At 48.0% G+C, this 20,516-nt stretch overlaps 1 protein-coding gene across 4 annotated transcripts in view; it reads left to right on the plus strand.

Moving 5' to 3' along the window:
- The window catches only part of SEC14L1 (SEC14 like lipid binding 1), a 56,685-nt gene extending 36,169 nt beyond the window's left edge, over positions 1–20,516 (plus strand). For 3 of the 4 annotated variants that reach the window (XM_072781751.1, XM_072781748.1, XM_072781749.1), the window contains 14 exons: positions 90–221; positions 1,971–2,099; positions 3,162–3,396; positions 4,651–4,760; positions 6,976–7,165; positions 8,895–8,983; positions 10,248–10,318; positions 11,235–11,406; positions 11,739–11,873; positions 13,663–13,797; positions 16,095–16,346; positions 17,464–17,642; positions 17,923–18,024; positions 19,980–20,516. In XM_072781751.1, the coding sequence (XP_072637852.1) occupies positions 90–221; positions 1,971–2,099; positions 3,162–3,396; positions 4,651–4,760; positions 6,976–7,165; positions 8,895–8,983; positions 10,248–10,318; positions 11,235–11,406; positions 11,739–11,873; positions 13,663–13,797; positions 16,095–16,346; positions 17,464–17,642; positions 17,923–18,024; positions 19,980–19,995 (1,947 nt within the window). In that variant the 3' untranslated portion in view covers positions 19,996–20,516. Of the gene's footprint in view, positions 1–89; positions 222–1,970; positions 2,100–3,161; positions 3,397–4,650; positions 4,761–6,975; positions 7,166–8,894; positions 8,984–10,247; positions 10,319–11,234; positions 11,407–11,738; positions 11,874–13,662; positions 13,798–16,094; positions 16,347–17,463; positions 17,643–17,922; positions 18,360–19,979 lie in introns of those variants that run through there. The other variant, XM_072781750.1, reaches the window with a different exon arrangement.

The raw sequence follows: 20,516 nt of genomic DNA on the forward strand, positions 1-20,516 counted from the left end.
CCCCAAACTAGACAAACTTAACGTTCATAGCCTCTCTTGTACTTGTTAATAACAAGCCCTTTTTTTCCTCTTTATTTTGTTTTTTAAAGATTGCAGGAGTTGATTATGTTTATTTTGTCCAGAAGAACTCATTGAATTCTCGGGAACGTACCTTGCACATTGAGGCCCATAATGAGACCTTTTCTAATCGCGTCATCATCAATGAGCACTGCTGCTACACTGTGAGTAACTGGCATTTGTGGGAGAGATGCAGGCGTGGGCCAGCATGTGCTCCAGGGAGTTGCTTGGCCACCACTTTACCCAGTGCACTGCCTTGTCTCAGATGGCAACTCTCCATCATATATTGTCACTCATTTCTTGTTGGTGGGATTAGCAGTGTGGCAGGTGTGGTTTACTGCAGAATGGATTACGTTGTCATAGCAGTTAAGGGAGCCTAGTGATGCTTTGATTTGTCATTAAATGTTACCTTAATATGTCCTTTCCTCTCTGGTGCCACTCTAACACTTGAGAAGTATTTATGGAAGGACCCAAGATACCGTTTTCCTCCACTGTCTGAAAGTAGAGCGTTCCTCTGAACCCTTGGCATACACTGAAATGGGACAAAGCAAAGCAGCAAATTACCATGAATTTATGTGGAATTTTTTTAAGCATTTGTAGCCTCAAAAAAATAATCTCTTTAGGCTTTTCTGAGACCTTAGGACACATCTTGCTAACAGATGAACAAAATGAGATAAAGCTCAGATGCACAGACACAGTTCTAAACTCCGAAGTCCTGATGTTGAGATGCTGAGTGTGGCTCTGCCAGAGGGCGCTGGTGCTACTCTCAAGGCTTGTGGAGCTTACGAGCTGCCTCTGTAACGGCTTTTGCAAGCAAATAGTGAATGCTGTTTTCCCTTTTGCCCTTTTTCCTAAAAGCAGAAATCCTCTTTGGATTTCTTTTGGCTAGCAAAGCCAGGTACAAATATAGATCTTTTGTAAAAGCAAAGTTGTGGAATGCAGACGTTGGGAAGGGGTAATGCCTGTAATGTGTACCTCTAAGATCAGGCTGCTTATGTGCCACACCATCTTCAATAACTTCTATTACCAGATTATTAGAAGAATCTCGTAGGGTCTCTCTGCTTCTCCTTTAGCTTCCTACGACCTGTCCTCAGCACTGAATCCAAAGTGGTCCTCTTAAAGGTATCAGATCATGTCCTACTTTCTACAGCACTACTGCATTTCACTCAGAGGAGGAGCCCAGAGGCCTTCCAGTGGTTTACAAGGCCCTGTGTTTTCTCTTAATCACACATCTGCTGTCCTGGCTTCCTCGTGCACAAGCCTGCACACCATCTTGCTTTTCCTGATTGGGTGCGGAGGCGCGCTTCCCCGAAGGACCTCCGCTCCAAGTGTGCCCTCTGCCGGGAACGCTGTGCCTCCGGATCTCTGCTTGACTCCCGCCCTCCCCTCCTCCAGTCTGTGCTCACATCTGCCCTTCTGGATGAAGCCAGCCTGAACACCCTATTTAATTCCGCTGCCCCCCACCCCCATCCCAGTCCTTTGAAGCTGCTCCATCTTTCCTTTTCCCGCGGTGCTTGTCTTCCAACAATGGCAGAATTTATACCGCTTATGTTTATGGCTAACTGCCATTCTCCCCCTGCAGACTGTAAGCTTCATAGGGCAGGGATCTTCGTTGCGTTTATGATAGAGAACACTGCTCAATAAATGCGGTAAACAAACGAATCAAGAATGAAAAAGAAGCTCTCCTTTTAACAGTCATTTTTAGAATTTTTTTTAGAGTATCTTAGAAATATTATTTAGGTCTTTTTATGATAATACCTCTCTGTATAATTTTTCCATCTGGTGCTTTCACGATAATAACATTGTTAGTAAAATAACATGTTTTCTTCAGTTACGAGTTGATTGAGGAGCAAACAAATGACCTTATCAGTTGTCAGCATAGTTAATGGGAATGATTTCTGATTTATCTGCAGGTTCACCCTGAAAATGAAGATTGGACCTGTTTTGAACAGTCTGCAAGTTTAGATATTAAATCTTTCTTTGGTTTTGAAAGTACAGTTGAAAAAATTGCAATGAAACAATATACCAGCAACATTAAAAAAGTGAGTCCAGCTTGGGATTTTATGGAGAAGGGGAGGCAGTAGCCTCTGAGATGCTCCGAGCTGGCAGTGTTCTCAGAAATGGACTAGTCAGGGATACCGGCCATTTCAAGACAAGGAAATGCTTTGGTTTTTCCCCAGGCCTCGTGTTCCAGGGAGTTGTAGGGGTGGATGGGTGTTCAGATGATGCTGGTGGCCAGTGGAGGTAAGGAGGAGCATGTAGCCACTGGCCGTGGTACTCTCTGCTTAAAATCGCTGGGAAATTGGGGTGGGGTGGCTTAGGCGGGAACAGCCAGTTGATAGCACCCCCTGCTGCCACCTCAGGGTCTGTGGGCAGGAGGTACTTCATGAGGAGGCAATTGCTGGGGATCTCTTTGGGGTTCCCCAGGCCTTGGATTATTAAGTTCACCTTCCATGGAAAAACTTTCCTTCTCATTTTTTAAAAAAAGATTTATTATTTATTTGGGAGGTGGGGAGAGGAGAAGGGAGAGAGAGAGCATGTGTGAGTATGTGGGGGACGTACAGAAGGAGAAGAGAGAAAATCTCAAGCAGACTCTCTGTTGAGTGTGGGGCCTGATGAGGGACTCGATCTCATGACCCTGAGATCATGACCTGAGCTGAAATCAAGAGTCAGCTGCTCAACTGACAGAGCCACCCAGGCACCCACCCCACTTTCCTTCTCGTTTTTATACTGCTGCTCAGTGTTGGTGTGGAATTTGGTTGTGAAATGTATCCATGTGGGATTTTTGAGTGCTTTTTGAAGGCTTGTTTTATTTTCAGGATGTTGTAAAGAATTTGGATTGAGACACAAAACACATATTAAGTACAAGTGTGATAAATTGGTGCTTTTAATTAGTCATAAAAATTTGTCTTTTTAGATATTTGCTAAATGTTTGGAGAAGACGAAGTAAAATATGAAAAACAAAAAGACAAAGGCAATTCAGTTTTCTTTTTGTAGATTTATGCTATAGCAATTAAGTTTTTATTAGTGTTTTAAAACCTGTGAGTGATGAATAATTTGAATGTTGAATATATACTGACTTTAAAATCGGTTTTGTTTTAAAGGGAAAAGAAATAATTGAATACTACCTTCGTCAGTTGGAAGAAGAAGGCATAACATTCGTGCCCCGCTGGACTCCACCTTCCATTGCTCCCTCCTCAGAGACCTCCTCATCATGCAAGAAACAAGCCGCGTCCTTGGCTGTTGTGGTTCCAGACACTGCCCAGGCAGAGGGGCTGGCCAGTGAGGCCCTTGGCACCCCCACCGGGCCGCCCGAGCCTGTGGCAGGGACCCCTGATGGTGGGTCGGAAAGTGACTTGTCTGTCCTGTGAGCAAGGCTGGGGCATTACATGGAGTCCTTTCTCCCCTGCCTCCTCTGCCCATTCTTGTTTCCTGAGGACATATAGAGATCATTTTGTTACGGTCTCTTTTCCTCTGCCTTATAGAACATATTTTATTTTTTTCTTAAAATGAAGAAACGTTTAATTATTTTAATGGGCAGCAAGGGTTACATCAAGTTATTCTATTCTTGAAACCAGGAGATGTGTTTCATTTATTTTAATTGAGACATCTTTAGTGAATGAAAGGTGGCAACTAACCCTCTTAACACAATTGTATCGCCATCACTTTATGCTTAGTATGTGCTAGGCCCTGTTGTAAGCACTTTATGAATATTTATTCACTTAACAGTGGTTCCTTTTAGGTACGAAGTGCTTATTGCCCTCATTCTATATGTGAGTTAACTGGGGCCCAGAGGAACTGAGTTAACTTGCAGAGTCTCACAGCTGGCAAGTCGTGGTGCTGGGATTGAGCTGAGGCAATTGGCTCCAGGGTCTGCTTTTAGCTTGTGCTGTGCTGCCTTTCATGTGTGTTAAACACACACACACACCTCTTATTTCTCTGAGCGATGCCTGTTGTAAACCGCACAAGAAAATTCTATCACCCATAAGTTTTGTTAAAGTATTGCTGCTACTTCTTCCATGCTTTCCTCTCTGTAGCTAAACTGTGCCATTTGTTAGCCATCCAGTAGATAGCAGGTGGCAGATATTTTAATTGGTTTGGGGACACATTTTATTTTTCCACCTTATGGATGTTGCTGTATTTATGGTACCTATCATGAAGATTTCTTGTGTTCTGGAGCACAGTAGCTCTATTCAGAGTAGGTTTAAATCCACATGCTTGTTTTATTTCCTAGTTTTATGTCACGTAGGTCCTCTTTATATAAGATTGAATTAAAATAGCCACTAAAATAGCTGTTACAGATTTTTTTCTACATGAATAGTGTTGAGATTTTGCAAATAGAGTTGACCACAGGGTGGTCAGTGAATATACTTGAATCAGTAGCTTGACCTGGGGTTTGCTCAGTGATTTGATCTCACAAACTATCACTGAGGGAGGGTCTCGAGGGGGCTGGCTTAGCTCTGCCATCCCTGTGGTATTGTTGAGTTCTGCAACTCAGGGACCATACTTCACTTCACTGAGCGGGATGACTTTGGAAGCCCTCATGTTCTAGTGTTCTTTGTTGTAAATGTCGTCGTGTAACTTGTATTCCAGACAAACTAGATGCGGACTACATCAAGAGGTACCTGGGCGACTTGACCCCACTACAGGAGAGCTGCTTGATCCGGCTTCGCCAGTGGCTCCAGGAAACCCACAAGGGCAAAGTGAGGACCGGCACCCCGTGTGCATTGGTGTTGTCTGTGGAACTCTGGACCCTGGTCCCGTTCGTAGTTACTCAGAGTAAATGTCCCCAGTTGTCATAGCTGGGGACGTCCCTCCCAGTCCCAGAGTCACTGCATCTGTATTTGTGTGTGTGGCATCTGAGTCCCTCATGGCAAGTTGGGATGCCCTTCCACATATAATTAGCTGTGTTGTTCTAGGTTTACCAGAGGAGGGTCTCACTTAAAAACAGTTACATGTGGGGATCCCTGGGTGGTGCAGCGGTTTGGCGCCTGCCTTTGGCCCAGGGCGCGATCCTGGAGACCCGGGATCGAATCCCACATCGGGCTCCCGGTGCATGGAGCCTGCTTCTCCCTCTGCCTGTGTCTCTGCCTCTCTCTCTCTCTGTGACTATCATAAAAATAAAAAAACAAACAAACAAACAAAAAACCAGTTACATGCCAAATTACAAAGCAATATTATATTCCAAGTATTCAGACATTTTTTCAGAGATTTTTTTATTTAGAAAGAGCAGGGGGAGGGGTAGAGAGAGAAAAAAAGAGAATATCCAGCATGCTCCCCGCTGAGTTTGGAGACGGATGTGTGGCTCCATCTCATGTGTCCAACGTCATGACCTGAGCCAAAACCAAGAGTCAGATGCTCAACCAACCAAGCCACCTGGGCGACCCCAAGTATTCAGATATTTTAATTTTCAGAAGCTTTGGAAGGAGTTCATAGGTTATTCCAAGACCAGAAATGTTTGAACTTTCATTTTGAGGTTTTTGGTAGAACTTTAGCCTCGTTAAGGAATCAGGTTTTTCTAATAATCCTCATGCTAATGGGGGCTAGTAGTGCAGGCAGACTGGCATGTCCACTTGGTACTGGCATCATTTAGTAAAGGAAAGCTGGGATTGTATGGAGTCGGCCCACTCTCTGTTCTGTCCGCCTGGGTCACTGGAGCCACATCCTGAGGACTGTTAAGTGTTGCTTGTCAAGAGCACAACCATGGTAATGATGGTGGTCATTTGTTGGGCACTCACTGTGTCCTAGACACTTGCGATCTTTAAGAAGTCCTCCCAGGGACATCAGGGTGGCTCAGCAGTACCATGCCTGCCTTTGGCCCAGGGCGTGATTCTGGAGTTCTGGGATCGAGTCCCACATCAGGCTCCCTGCATGGAGTCTGCTTCTCCCTCTGCCTGTGTCTCTGACTCTCTCTGTGTGTCTATCACGAATAAATAAATAAAATGTTTAAAAAAAGAGAAGTCCTCCCAGCAGCTCTCTGAGGTGGTGATATTTTTATCCTGTGAGGAAACAGGCACAGAGCACAAGTACCTTGCCCGAGGCCTTCCAGCAAGCCAGGCCCTTTGGTTCCAGAACCACATTCTTCACCACGTTTGATGGTGGTCCTTTCGACCCCATCTCTGTGCCATGAGTTGCTCTCTCAGTGAGGGGTTAGTTGGCAGGCTCCCCTCGTACCACCTTCCCGTCCCCTGTGGACCAGCTGCGTGCGTCAGTGATCTTGTGGCTGCAGAGGAAGATGGCCAGGCCGGATGACACACGGACGCAGTTTTGGGCATGTTTTTCACTCAGAGAAGTCAGCTTATCCAATAACAGACTTTAGAAAAGGTGTGTGTTAGGAATGCCACCACCGCTGCCAAAATCAACAACACTTCTGTATTCTAAGTTTTGCACTAGTGTACTGTTAAGTGTGGAAAAGTGCACACGGGGATCCCTGGGTGGCTCAGCGGTTTAGCACCTGCTTTCGGCCCAGGGCGTGATCCTGGAGTCCCGAGATCGAGTTCCACTTCAGGCTCCCTGCATGGAGCCTGCTTCTCCCTCTGCCTGTGTCTCTGCCTCTCTCTCTCTGTGTCTCTCAAGAATAAATAAATAAAATCTTAAAAAAAAAAAGTGCACACAGATCATAATCGTAAATCAGTTCAGTGAATTGAAGCGTCTGATGTTTAACAGATTTATGCCTTCGCTCTACTTGGCTGAAACTAAAATGGGGTACTATAAAGATTATTCAGATTAATGATACCAATTTGCTAAAGCATTGAGGAAGGTTTTTTTTTTAGTAATCGCTAATTTTAAATAGTGCAATAATGCAGCTCACTCTGGATGAGAAGTGACAGTTTTAGGAGTTTTATTCCCTTAGTAACTTGGGTTTTTTTCCCTTAGCAACTTTTAACATTGCTTAGAAACCTTTTTTTCTCTTACTAGATCCCGAAAGATGAGCATATTCTTCGGTTTTTACGTGCCCGCGACTTCAATATAGACAAAGCCAGAGAGATCATGTGTCAGTCCTTGACTTGGCGAAAGCAACACCAGGTGGACTACATTCTTGACACCTGGAGCCCTCCCCAGGTCCTCCAGGACTACTATGCAGGAGGCTGGCACCATCATGATAAAGGTGAGCTGGGCATTGCGGACGTGCTTCCAGGCCTTGTTACATGGAGTCTGAGGGGCCCGTGAAGGCATCGGGCACACACCCCACCCCCACCTGAACAAAGTGGCTCCCATTCATCATGGCCAACCCCACCCGGCCCTCCAACACTCAGGGAGTCCCCGGTGTCCCCCATGGAGCAGCACGGCTGTGTGCTCTTTCTCTCCGTGCATGGTCTCTTGGCTGCCAGGTTTCTTCACCTCCTTTCTTAGTCCCGAGGACTTTGTTTTGATTGATTTAAAAAGCCTGCAACTTTGAGGGCAGTGTTTTCAGGAACACAGTGTTAGTAAAAGAACTTTTATAACTTCAACCCCTACAATATCTGTAAAAATATGTAGCCAGGTTTTCTCCCTCACAACAGTGAAGAATTTCCGTTCCATTTTGGACAGGAAGCAACACAGAAGCCAAGGAAGCGATGGTCCTCAGACGAAGGGCGGTGTGGGGGAGCACAGTCCGCTTGGGTCACTTTACGTACCACGCTGGGTGGGAATGCTGGCGTTGCCAGAGGTGCGCTCTGTTTCCTGATTCAGTGCTGGACAGTAGACAGAGCAGAATTGCAGACAGGGAGGACCCTGGAACCCCTGCCCCTTCCAGGCAGACTCTTCTAGAACGGAACAGCTCTGACTTGTCTGTGTTCTGGACTGCATCTCTCGTACTCTTCCAGATTAATTGTAGCTCTGTCAGTTCTTACTATAAACATCTACTTATTCTACTTTTCCGCCCTTCAGAAGTAGTAAAACATTAACAAATGTATTTTGTAAATGTTGGGAGATGCTTTTTATAAATCTTCCTTTCAAAAAATCAATCAATCAATACTCCTTTCAACAAGATTTGGGAGTGCAAAGACAAGATATAGACCCAGATTCCCCTAGGAGGTGAAGGTCACCGAGTGATGAATACAAGGGAACTTTCAGCCTCTTTATATCTCAGCCTCTGTATATCTCAAGATATACAGAACGAGCCCTCCATTAACAACAGGAGACAAGTCTTACTTGCTGTCCTTCCTGCTGCTCCTGTGGCACCAAATATTAGGAATCCAGATTCTAGAGGATCTGCTGACTGCAGGGGACACCGTGGCCCCCAAGATCATCTTCCCCTCTATGTAGCTGGCTCGTGATGACAGTGCATTATTTGTGTAATGAGTGAGGTTTCTCTCAGTTTCCATCCATTGGACCTCCAGGCTATAAACATGTAGAGCCAACATGTGCTGGCTGGTACGGATTAAAACATTTCCTGAAAACCCTCATGTAGCCCGATTGCTCCGGTGGGAATCAAGGGAAGCTGCCTTTAAAAAAAAAATCTAGTAGACATTAACTTTTTGATAACCCATGAAATGGGGGAAAATTTTTTGTTTTCCCTAAAAAATAAAATTTTAAAATACTCCACATTCACAAAAAAAAGTCTGTAGGTCTCCTGAGGTCTCCCTGCTGTTGAGAGCCGGCTTTGCCCAAGGCCCTGATTGTCTCAGTGAGGAGGCTGAGCCTAGCGACGGCCCCGGTCACTCCTGGTGGTTAGGCCCAGATGAGAGGCTGGGTTCCGCTTCATGCTGCTCATCCTGGGCAGGGGGACGGCAGTCGGGGGAATCTCCTGTGCGCACACACAGCCAACAGCAGCTTCTGACTGGGAAGGTTCCTAGGGTTGTACTGTCAGCTTCTCGTCAGGAATGGTGATCATACCTTTCCTTCCCCTCCTGCAGACGGGCGGCCACTGTACGTGCTCAGGCTGGGGCAGATGGATACCAAGGGCTTGGTGAGAGCCCTCGGGGAGGAGGCTCTGCTGCGTTATGTAAGTGCCTTCTTGGGGAGGTCACCACCCCTTCCTCTACCAGCAGGATTGCGGTCTTACACTTAACGTTACAGCAAGCATAGAGTGCTTTTGTAATTAGAAAGGAAGATCTATTAATATATTTTTAAAATTCCAAAAGAGGGCATGGAAGTTATAAAAATGTTTTCACAGGGAAGCATCAACAAAAATCTGTGTAGCCACTCAAGGTGACTTCGTGGGTCCAATTTTGAGTCCCCTTGTTCCATTGGATTGGCCCCTTACCTCTTCTCTCCTTTTGAGCTCAGATCAGACCTATTCATAGTATTCTTGCCCAGTATTTCCTTACGTGAGGGTTCTAACATCTCTTATCTGGGCAATTATAAATACTTCCTGCCTGCTGAACTCTAGGTTCCCCTCCCACTTCAGCCTCCACAGGCTAGTTATGAAGAGAAGAATGTTCTTAAATTAAAAACCAAACAAAAACTTTATTTAAAAAAATTTTTTTTTAGTTTTTAAGATTTTATTTATTCATAAGAGAGACAGAGAGAGGCAAAGACATAGGCAGAGGGAGAAGCAGGTTTTTCCCAGGGAACCCGATGAGGGACTCAATCCCCGGATATGGGATCACAACCTGAGCCAAAGGCAGGTTCTCAACTACTGAGCCACCCAGGCGTCCCCCAAATAAAAACTTTAAAAGAAACTCCTATAATCCCATTATCTTCAAATATCTGCCATTGGCATCTATATATTCTCTTGGCCCCTGCCATCATGTGAGTGCTTACACACGCAGAACCCCATGTACACCTGTAAGCACATAAAGATGTGCATGGACCGTGTCTCCAGGGGAAGCACTTGTTAATCCAAATCAAAGGGTTCCCCTTAGCCGTACTTCAAGTCAGCTCTTAAACTGCCTTTTCTCGTGGATAGTACGTGTAGTATTAGAATGTTCCCCCATCACAGCCAGTGACCTCCAGCTGTTCCAAATGCTTCTTCTGAAGACAGGTCAGCAGGTCACGCCCTCTCTGCCCATCTGGTGGGGCCTAGCTCTGATCTCTCATGATGTAGCTGTCACCTTTGTCCTAAGGACAGAGCTCACTCTCTGCAGAGAAAGAGTCTTTGGGATATGTTTTGTGTGTATGAATGTGTCAGAAAATCTAAACAGATGACTCCTCTGGTTGAGACGCTTGCCTAAAATGGGTTGTATGATTGTCATTTTGTTGCATAACTTGACACAGTGGGGTTACTTAGACTAATCCTGGGCTTTTTATGGCTCTTTTGCACATAGGTTCTCTCCATAAACGAAGAAGGGCTGAGACGATGTGAAGAAAATACAAAAGTCTTCGGTCGACCTATCAGGTAGATGATGATTTTGTTTTTCCTTCCAGTTTCTTGAGAACGTGAGGTAAATATTTCCCATCGACTTTCAGGATCAAAATCTGGTTTGATTTTTAGGCTTTTAGATTTTTAGCTTCCCATTTTCTGCAGTGTTCCAGAAGGTAGAAGATAGATAACCATGTCGGTTGGTAGGGAGAGGTGCTGGATTTGGGTATTTCTAATCCTGAGCGAGTCATTGCTGTCACCTCAGTCTGAGGGGGTCGGCCTGTGTGGTTAGTCTGCACCGTCCTGGGGAGCACAGGGCTGCAGGTTGATTTTGGTTTGGTTTTTGGTTTTGATTTTAGTTGCAGGGGCACAAGAAAATTATCCTGTATTTCTAAACCACACTGGAGTTATGGTAAACTATTTGGAAAATGTGCAGTGGTTCAGAGGTTGACACATAGCAGGTTAACTAGAGCAGAAGTTCCACTGCGACAGGAGAGAGTTTCGAGGGTTTTCCGTTTCCTGCTGTTTCTCAGCTCCTGAGACACTGCTGGGTTCAGTAGGTATTTGTTGAAGAAAAGCTGCTTGCAGTTCAGTCACACTGTGCATTAAAAATCCAGATTCTTGTCTTGTTGGGTCAGTAGAGGTGGCTCAGCATGTCAGGCACAGCATGTCACCTTGTTTGCTGGGTCATGAGCCTGTCTGAATGAGGTTGTTATTAATTGTCAGCCATTGAGGCTTTGATGTCTCAGGGATTGGTCCTACCACACTGATCCCGTGTGCTTCACACAAGTAGATAGAAATATAATTCGTGACACTTTAATTTTTAGAAACTAGTATATTTTTGGAAATGGATATAAATGACTGTGTCATAATATCAGAGAGAAAATAGCTTAGGACATGGTTTGCAAGTGTGCTGTCTAGTGAGTAGCTCACACGTGTGCATCCCCTGCAGTTCATGGACCTGCCTGGTGGACCTGGAGGGGCTGAACATGCGCCACCTGTGGAGACCTGGCGTGAAGGCCCTGCTGCGCATCATAGAGGTGGTGGAGGCCAACTACCCAGAGACACTCGGCCGCCTCCTTATTCTTCGTGCTCCCCGGGTGTTCCCTGTGCTCTGGACGCTGGTAGGTGTGGATGCTGTTTTGAAGAAACAATTAGCCATTTAGAAGGCAGGTACACATGCATTCATATCCACGAGTCTATGACGAGTCTGTGACTATTCGTCTTAACTAGTCAGGAAGTAACAACCCTGGAAAGATATACACTTTTTCAGGTCCTTTAAGGGCAGAAAGAATTCCCAAGATTCCTTTTGTCACACAAATAGACTTCACGGAAAAAGGGAATCAGACTCCCTGCCCCTGCCCCCACCCACTCTTACCATCGCATTGTAATTTTAATCTTTGGAAATCAGACAGCAAAGCAAAATGACTCTGTGGTCTTTTCTCATTACTTACAGGTTAGTCCATTCATTGATGACAACACCAGAAGGAAATTCCTGATTTATGCAGGAAATGACTACCAGGGCCCTGGAGGCCTGCTGGACTACATTGATAAAGAGATCATTCCAGATTTCCTGAGTGGGGAGTGCATGGTATGTATTTAGGCAAGCAGCTATACATTTGGCTGCTTTATAGGGTAGGAGAGGTGGGTGATGGTTGGTACAAATGATTTTCAGAACTTTTAGTTTGGATTGTTGTTTTTCTTTATTTGGCTGACATTTCTCTGACCCAGAGTTAAGCTACATAGAGCCAGTTAGGTAAATTGTTGACAATGTGCATATTTCTTCGATGTTAAATACTAATGAGAATTTGTTTTAGAACCTGATAGGATTGCAGCTTGCTTTATTCACTCAGTGTTGTGCGGATCACGTTCTTGTAACTGTTTGGAGGAGCTGTGCATTTTATGAAAACACTTAAAAGACTTAAAATGATTCTGCAAGATCTCCCCCTTGACAATAAATAAGGATAACATCTTGAAAGGGGCACATTAAGGGAATTACTTCCCTTCTATAATTTGGGGTTTGTATCCATGGCGTTGCTAGGTTATCAGGCAGCCACCTCCACATCAGGGCCCTGAGCTGTGATGAAGGGTCCTTGAGGTCCTTACGGGCCCCGGGACATGATGGGCTGACATGAGGGTGAAGGAGACAGACACTGCTAGCGGCCCAGCTGGCTTCCTGTAGTGACAGCTGAATGCAGAGAGGAGTCTGGTTCTCCTTAGAGGACTTCTGTCATCCTCGTAATAAAGTCCTTTGAGATGTGTCCACACTGGATTCAATGCATGTATTTAGCTAACGGACTGGGCTTTCAGGTCTCTTGGGTTGGTTAGAGGACTTTGAATGGCATTTGGATTCAGCTTCCAGGGCCTTGATCCTGCTGTTGCAGGCGTCATCATGACGCAGTGTGAGGGTCACGGGACCCTCCCTTACCGAAGGCCATGAGGTTAAACTGTGAGGTCAGCTGTGCAGCGACCCACAAACTCATGTTACAAATGGTCCCAAGTGGTTGGTCCTCCCAGTAGTGAGCTGGAGCAGAGGGAGACCTGAGTTGTGGCAAACCGGACCGCGTTTATCAGGCACTGACCCCCATTATGTGCTCCCCGTGGGGAGAGTCCTCCTCACTTGTCCACACGGGTCCAGGCTCCGGCGCTGAGGCTCCTCCCCGCCCTCCTTGCTCCTGTGTTCATGCACCGTGTGAGTGTGGGGTCTTCTAGTGGGACGTCGTGCTGCACTGCTAGCTGGAGACTGTGGTAGTGCATGTGTGCTCTGTCCACCGTCTCCCAGAGCCCACGGTGCACGGGGTGCTGGGATTCTTTGGACTTCAGGATTGAGTCACTAGGTCAGGGTCAATTCAGAAATTTATGAAGTGTTCAGATTCTAATTCGACCTAGCCCATTTCACGATTCAGAAGAGGCTCTCCGTTGTTATTTTTTGTCTGGTGTAGTGGACTGACCTTCTGACTCGGCATAGACACAAAGCTTTCTTTGTTGGTTATATATAGATTAACTGTAATTGCTTACAATAAACGCATGCCTGTAGTCGCCTGAGAATCAGACTTTTCCTAACATGTTTTCTCTCTACAGCACAGTAACTGCTTGTGGTTTTTCCACGAAGCAGCAGTAGTGAGGGAGTCCAGTACCTCATACCTCATACGTAGTAGTGTAAATTCTGTGGGAAATCAGCTTTGTCATTTAGTTAAAGAAAGACATGGATATTTCAGAAGTTTTAAAAATGTACATTGCCAAGTCCTGCAGAAGCTGTGACGACATTGCCAGTGGGTGCCATTCCCCGAGTGGCCGGGGGCGCGGTGCCTGCCGGGGTGTTGGTTTTCAGAGGGCCCCTCTTGTGTGCATGGCTTTCACTGCCGTGTTTGTGTTCCCAGTGTGAAGTGCCCGAGGGCGGGCTGGTGCCCAAGTCTCTGTACAGGACTGCGGAGGAGCTGGAGAACGAAGACCTCAGGCTCTGGACCGAGACCATCTACCAGTCGGCCAGCGTCTTCAAAGGAGCCCCGCACGAGGTGCGCCTGCGCCGTCTGCACTCAGGGCCCGGCGGGGTGGCGGGTGGGGACCCTCCTCCCCACGGGGCTCCCCAGTAGGATTTACGTTAGAAGAATCAAATGCTTTTTCTGGTCTCTGTATTTAGATTTTTGTTGATTTTTTTTTTTTTTTTAATCTTTAGTTGAGGTAAAATTCTTCATTGAAGGAGATAAGGCCTCCTGCCCTGGGCTTTACCAGAGAGCCCCGAGCACAGGGATGAGTGGCATGTGGAAGGTCTTTCCTGTGGAAGACTGTTGACTTTATTTTTTTTTTAATTCTTTTTTTTTTTTTAAGATTTTTATTCATTTATTCATGAGAGACATAGAGAGAGAGGCAGAGACACAGGCAGAGGGAGAAGCAGGCTCCATGCAGGGAACCTGACGTGGAACTTGATCCTGGATCTCCAGGATCCTGCTCCGGGCTGAAGGCGACGCTAAACCGCTGAGCCCCTGGGGCTGCCTGAGTGTTGACTTTAAATTTAGTTTATTTAATGATCATATAGGGCTGGGTTCATTTTCTGGTTTTTTTCATGAGTGGGCTTCGATTATATTTTTAAGGAATTTGCCCATTTTTGTAAGTCAAATGGAGTGAGGAAAAAGTAGCACATCTCTGTTTTCCCTTCTTTCTGTCACAATTGGTGTGGAGGCTAGAGTATTCCTGTGTTTTGCAAACGCTGTGTGTCCTGTGACATCATGAGTGGTCTGAGCTGTGAGGGCTCACAGCCATGTCTCCCTTCCTGAGCTCTGGGCAGCTTGTTTGTGCCTCGGGCTGTCGCTGAGGGTGGTGGTGGCACTGGGCTCTGAGCCAGTGTTCAATGCACTAGGGGCTGGGGGCTCAGGCCGATGGTGGTGGCTGGAGCCCGCCCCTTACTGCCATAGCCTTTGTCCTTACTGGTGTGTGTCCCCCCATGGCCAGCCCATCGCTTGTGGGGCAGGTGGGTACTGTTGCTGGGTTTGAATAAGTAGAGACAGATTTGCTTTGCCTCATTCATAGATTCTGTAGGGGAAAGCTCAGATTTTCATGACTGTGTCTTGGGGATTATTTGTATGAATTCCTTTCTTGGAGACCAGGCTTGAGGAGATGCAGTTCTTATTTCTCTCAGGTAACTCGCTCTTGTCTGGTAGAGAACCGCATGGTGTATGACGTTTTTTGTGAGTCACAGGGTGTTTATGAAAGTTTTCTACGTCAGAACACTAAAACTTGCTTTGGGGGTTAAGTAAAACACAAATCAAGGACATGATGCCCCTGAAACGAAGGCTGAAGTCGGAGTCCCTGTTGTGAGTGCAGGAAGCAGGGTGCCTGTCACGCAGCACAGGGGGGCTGCGTCTGGGGACAGCTCAGCCCCTGGGGAGCCATTTTGCTGCGGGATAGTTGCTGTTCCCAGACAGGACTCTTGTGCTCCATGGAATCTGCTCTTTAGGGAAATTCCAGAGTGGTATTTCTGTGGTGAGAAGCAGCAGTGGTGGAATTGAAACGAGTCTGCCTGACGACAAGCAGAGTGCTGAAGAGCAAACAGATGGGTCTTACGAGAAGAGGGGGGCACCGGCCCTGGCTTCGGCTGAAATTTCTGAGCGAGTACACAGCCTTTTACAGCTGGTTTCAATTCTCACATCCCTCCCACAGTAATGTTTTAAACTATATGACTTTGATCATTCCCTGCTGGGAAACTTTATATGGGCGCCGTTAGGAAGTTTGGGTTTGAGGTTGGCACTCAGTCCCCGGGGCCCCTGCCCTGCCCAGCCCCTGGTTCTTTTCTCCCCACCTTGTGTTGGCTGCCACCGTTCTTGTGAGTCTATGTCCCCTCCCTTGCCTGGAACGCTTCCTTCCATTCCTCCATATGCTCTTTATTTAGCTCACACCTTCTCTGGGACCTTCCTTGTGCTTGCCAGCCTAGAGTGATCCACGGAACCACTTCTATACCTTGAGTCACTTCTGTTCTGTGTTGTTAACGCGTTTTTACAGCCAGTACCCAGTGTGCCAGAATGCTAAGGATGGTGCGGTGGGGAATCTCGGCTGTAGGTATAGCTAAGGGAGAGCACGGAGCTTGGCACGTGACACGGAGCAGGAGCCATTGGTTGGGAGGAGGGAAGACAGGAAAAGCTGGGCAGCTGAACAGTGGATGCAGGTCAAGAGACGGCTGACATGACATGTCTCCCTCCCTCCAAAACACGCATGACTGGGCCCAGAAGCTCTTCCAGGGACGAAGCTGCCACAGTGTTGGCACAGGGATGGGGTACTCATGCTTACCATGATTGCTTAGTGTAATCTCTTTTTCCAGATCCTCATTCAGATTGTGGATGCCTCTTCAGTGATCACTTGGGATTTTGACGTGTGCAAAGGGGACATCGTCTTCAACATCTACCACTCCAAGAGGTCGCCCCAGCCTCCCAAAAAGGACTCATTGGGGGCGCACAGCATTACTTCCCCGGGAGGGAACAACGTGCAGCTTATAGACAGAGTATGGCAGCTGGGCCGTGACTATAGCATGGTGGAGTCACCTCTGATCTGCAAAGAAGGAGAAAGCGTGCAGGTAGAGCCATCTCTGATCCTCTACAGCTTGGGTATTTTGTCTTCAAAAGGAAGGGTCCTGTGGTTCATTGCTGTCCTATGTGGCTGGCACTGTCTGCAGGAGAGTCGGCGGGTGTGTGCAGTTTTAGTTACTGTCAGAAGGACCCAGGGAGCCGAGTGAGACTCTGAAGGCAAGGAACTCAGACCTGAGCAGTGGTTTTGGACTGAATCCATGACTTTTATCTAAGTGCATGAGTTTTCTTCAGAAGTTAGCTTCACAAAAGCAACGTGGAAGGAAGGGGAAGGCATTCTGTGTGCGTGACCAGCTGGGATCCAGACTTCCACGGAGAGGACAGTCACCCTCAATAGCAGGGAGATGAGCAAGTGTGCTGAGGAAACCATTGACTCTCATCACAGAGCGTTCTCATTCATTTACAAATGCTCTGTTGGTTCAGTTTTTAAAAATCTGGCCAGCTACTTTGAGTGCTTGTTCCCAGAACAGAAGTTCTTAGGTGCTTCTGGCTGGCATCATAGATGTATGGTTTTGCTGCCTTTACAGTGTTCGGGGATAAGCCTCTCAGTGTTCGGTGATCCGAGAAACAGAATAAAAGAGAGTATTTAATTCAATTTTATAAATAACGGATAGTGTAAGCTCCAGAATTAATGGAGAAAGTAATTTTCATAGGTTGACATTCTCCTTTAGATTGTCAGGCTTTTAACCAGAGTACTCTAGTAAGATCATTGGGAGCGTGTCCAAGAGGGTGCCACCTGGTCAGAGGATCTGTTTTGACCCCCTAAGGCTGAATGAAGGGCCCCCAAGCTCTTCCCACCCCACCAGGCACCTGCTTCTCTTGTGGCCTCCTCCTGAGGCTGCAAGTCCTAGGGACGGGCAGAGGGGGAGAGCCCCTCCCCAAGGCCTGCCCAGCCCCTGGGTGAGGGCCGGCAGGCAGGCAGGCAGAGCCCGTGTGGGACTGGCTCTGGTAGCGAGTAGTAGGTCCTCCACGCACTGGAATGGTCGGTTGGCTGTCACCACCCAATCCGAGTGGACTCGGGGAAGGTTGCCGGTACATCCTCCTGGGCCAGTGGAGGGTAGGGACTTGGAAGTCAGTTCTTAGCTGGCACTGCCTGACTCATTCTAGGGCTCACACGTGACGAGATGGCCGGGCTTCTACATCCTGCAGTGGAGATTCCACAGCATGCCAGCGTGCGCCGCCACCAACCTGCCCCGGGTGGACGATGTGCTGGCCTCCCTGCAAGTGTCGTCTCACAAGTGCAAAGTGATGTACTACACCGAAGTGATCGGCTCCGAGGATTTCCGGTATGGCTCCCCTCCCACTGGGGCCATCACAGCACCACTGCTGTGGGCTTGGGTATGGGCGGGGGTGGCCTCTGGGCCGTTCGTTGCTGCCAGCTGTCATCATGGGCCAGGGCCGTAGTGGACCGCAGTTCTGGGAGAGCCTGCTCTGTGAGTGCCAGGTGGACCGAGTGGGCAACAGGGAGCAGAGGCTGCCAGGAAGTCTGGCGGGTGATGCGGGCTGGGGGGTGGCCCGCAGCGGGGTCCTCACACCTCACCTCCTTGCTCCCTGTGCTGTCCGCAGAGGCTCTATGACCAGCCTGGAGTCCAGCCACAGCGGGTTCTCCCAGCTGAGCGCCGCCACCACCTCCTCCAGCCAGTCTCAGGCCAGCTCTATGATCTCCAGGTAGTGCTGCAGCGCCCGTGCCTGGGCCGTGGAGGGGACGGCGCGCCTCCTCGGACAGCCCGCCGCGCTCCACCACCCGCTCGGCGGCCACACTGTGCAGACTCCTCACCCTCTAGGTAGCAGATAGCTCTCCAGACGGCAGACGTAGTCCTTGATCCCAGACTATCTCAGCAGGTAGTTTTAACTCCAACTCCATAGCCATAGATTTTGTATACAGTGTGCACAAAATCAAACCAGAGCACAAGGGCTCTCTTGAAAGAAAAGTAGTTTATATACAATCAAGAGGTTGACTTTGTCTCAAACGTTGATGCAAAAAATGTTTCCAGCAACCTTCACACTCTGTCCATTAGCGGATGAATTCCTACATCATCCTTCAGAGGTGACCCAGCCTTCCTACACGGAGCAGGAACTGCCAGCTCGTCCCCACACCACGTCACAGTGTCACCCTCTGCTGGTAGCCGGCACGGCCCGTGGATTGAGGGGCTACCTGCTAGGCATGTGTCCTCTGAGCAGCACTGCTTCTGTGGGGAGGACTTGGAGGCAGCCTGCGGCACCCGGCTCGGGCCCTGCTGGCAGGTGGACCGGGTGTTCTGCAGTGGGTGCGGGTGGGCCCGGGGGCTCTCGAGGATCCCCCACAGCGCCAGGAGAGTACCGCCACCATTAAACAGCTTCTCTTTCCTCCTTTCCATATCTTTTTGATACTTTCAGAGCAGGATTTTTCTGTATGTGAACTTGCGCGGAAAGGATTCTTTCCCTTTTTCTTCTAGTATGTTCTTACCTGCACATGCTAGCTCTAAACTCAATGTAGACTTATATTCCCGGTGCCTCCTCATAGCTTGATAGCATCAGAACCCACGTGGTCCTTGAGGTCACTAGAAGGTTCTTTTGAAGACTCAGTCACACTTGCCATTTTGAAATTGTCCAGTGTTCATTTGAGCTGACCAGTGTTCTTGCCGTGTGGTCACTCCAGGAGAGCATGAGGCTTACGGGAGTCCCGCTCCTTCATAGAAGGAAATTGCAGATTGTGGGGGTGTGTTTGCCTGTGCAGGCATGTGGGGTGGCTGTGGCAGTGGATGTGAATGTGGCAGTTGGGGGGGGGTGCGTGTGTGTGTCACAGTGTGTGAGTATGGCAGTGTGTGAGTGTGGCAGTGGGAGCAAATGGGAGTGTGTGTGTGGCAGTACATAGGGCACATACGTGAGTGGCAGTGGGGGCACATGCAGGTGAGTGAGGCACTGCGGGGGTTGTGGGGTGTTGGTGAGAAACAGGGCAAATAGAAAGTGAGATGAAGTTGTCAGAGATTCTTCTTAGAAGCAAATCAGAATGTGAGCTTGGTTTGCCTTTTGTCTTTTGTTTTTGATTCCCAATTACAAAGCATGGCATTCTTGGATTGGCTCGCGTTTTTTCTGCTTTTTATGGGAAAAGCAAGTTATTTGCAGATCTGTCTGGATGTTGCATTGGGTTCGCGTTTGTGATAAGGGTGTGATGTGTGATGTCGTGTGTTGGAAGAGGCTGTGTTTTTACAGATATGTGCCAAAACCCACGTGGCTGTTATTGGCATGTGAGAGAGGCACGGAAGCCCGGGGCTACGTGGCTTCCCATCTGCTCTCCAGGCCGGAGGTGGGTGGCCGCCGAGTGGACAATGTGTGGAGGGCGTGTGTGCTCCGCGGGCGAGCCCTGGAGGGCTCGGGAGGAACGCCCGGTCAGTGAGGCCCCCAGGCTGCCTGCACACCGGAGACTGGGCCTCTCCGTGCTTGCCGCCTTCCTGGGGCACAGCCCTGTGTCTCCTTTGAAAAGAAACACTCACCACTGGCCCCTAAAGCCTTGTTTCCAGAAAGCTCAGTAGGGTTGGTTAGTGCATCTGGGCTGCTTCCGATCAGTGCTTCCTGCTTCTAAATTATAAGGACCTGAAAATGGTCCCTTTCTTCTCTTTCTTCTCTCTTTCTCTGTGTCTCAGATGGCGATTTTGCTGACAGCTGCCAAGAAAACGCTTCCCTCCACAGTCCACCTCAGCCCAGGGTGTTTGTAGAACTCTTTGAGTTGCAGCCACTCCCCCCTCCCCCAGTCTGAAGACGTGTTCGTTTTAAGTTGCCTCAGAAGTGGCACTGTCTTGTTCCCAGAGAGTCGAACGCGTCTCTAAGAGTTCAAAGCACATCACTGCGCAGACGCCTGCAGGGTTCCTCCTGAGTGACACGGCGCCTGGTTCTCTGGTTCTCCTTGAGGGGCCGCGGGCACACGGACCTGGACTCTGCCCCTACTGTCCATGCCCTGACTTCTCACACTCCGCCTTTCTTCTGCACTAAGGGTTCTTTTGGTCTCCCCTCTATTACTAGTGTCTTAACTCACTTTTCTTCCTAAATTCATTATTTGCATATCAAATTCTGTAAATGTTTTGTAAACATATTACCTCACTCTTGGTAATACAATACTGATAGTCTTTAAAAGATTTTTTTACTGTTACCAATAATAAATGTGAACTGTTTAAAAAAGAGAA

The sequence above is a fragment of the Canis lupus genome, chromosome 16 (assembly GCF_048164855.1).
Source record: "Canis lupus baileyi chromosome 16, mCanLup2.hap1, whole genome shotgun sequence".
Taxonomy (NCBI): Eukaryota; Metazoa; Chordata; class Mammalia; order Carnivora; family Canidae; genus Canis; species Canis lupus.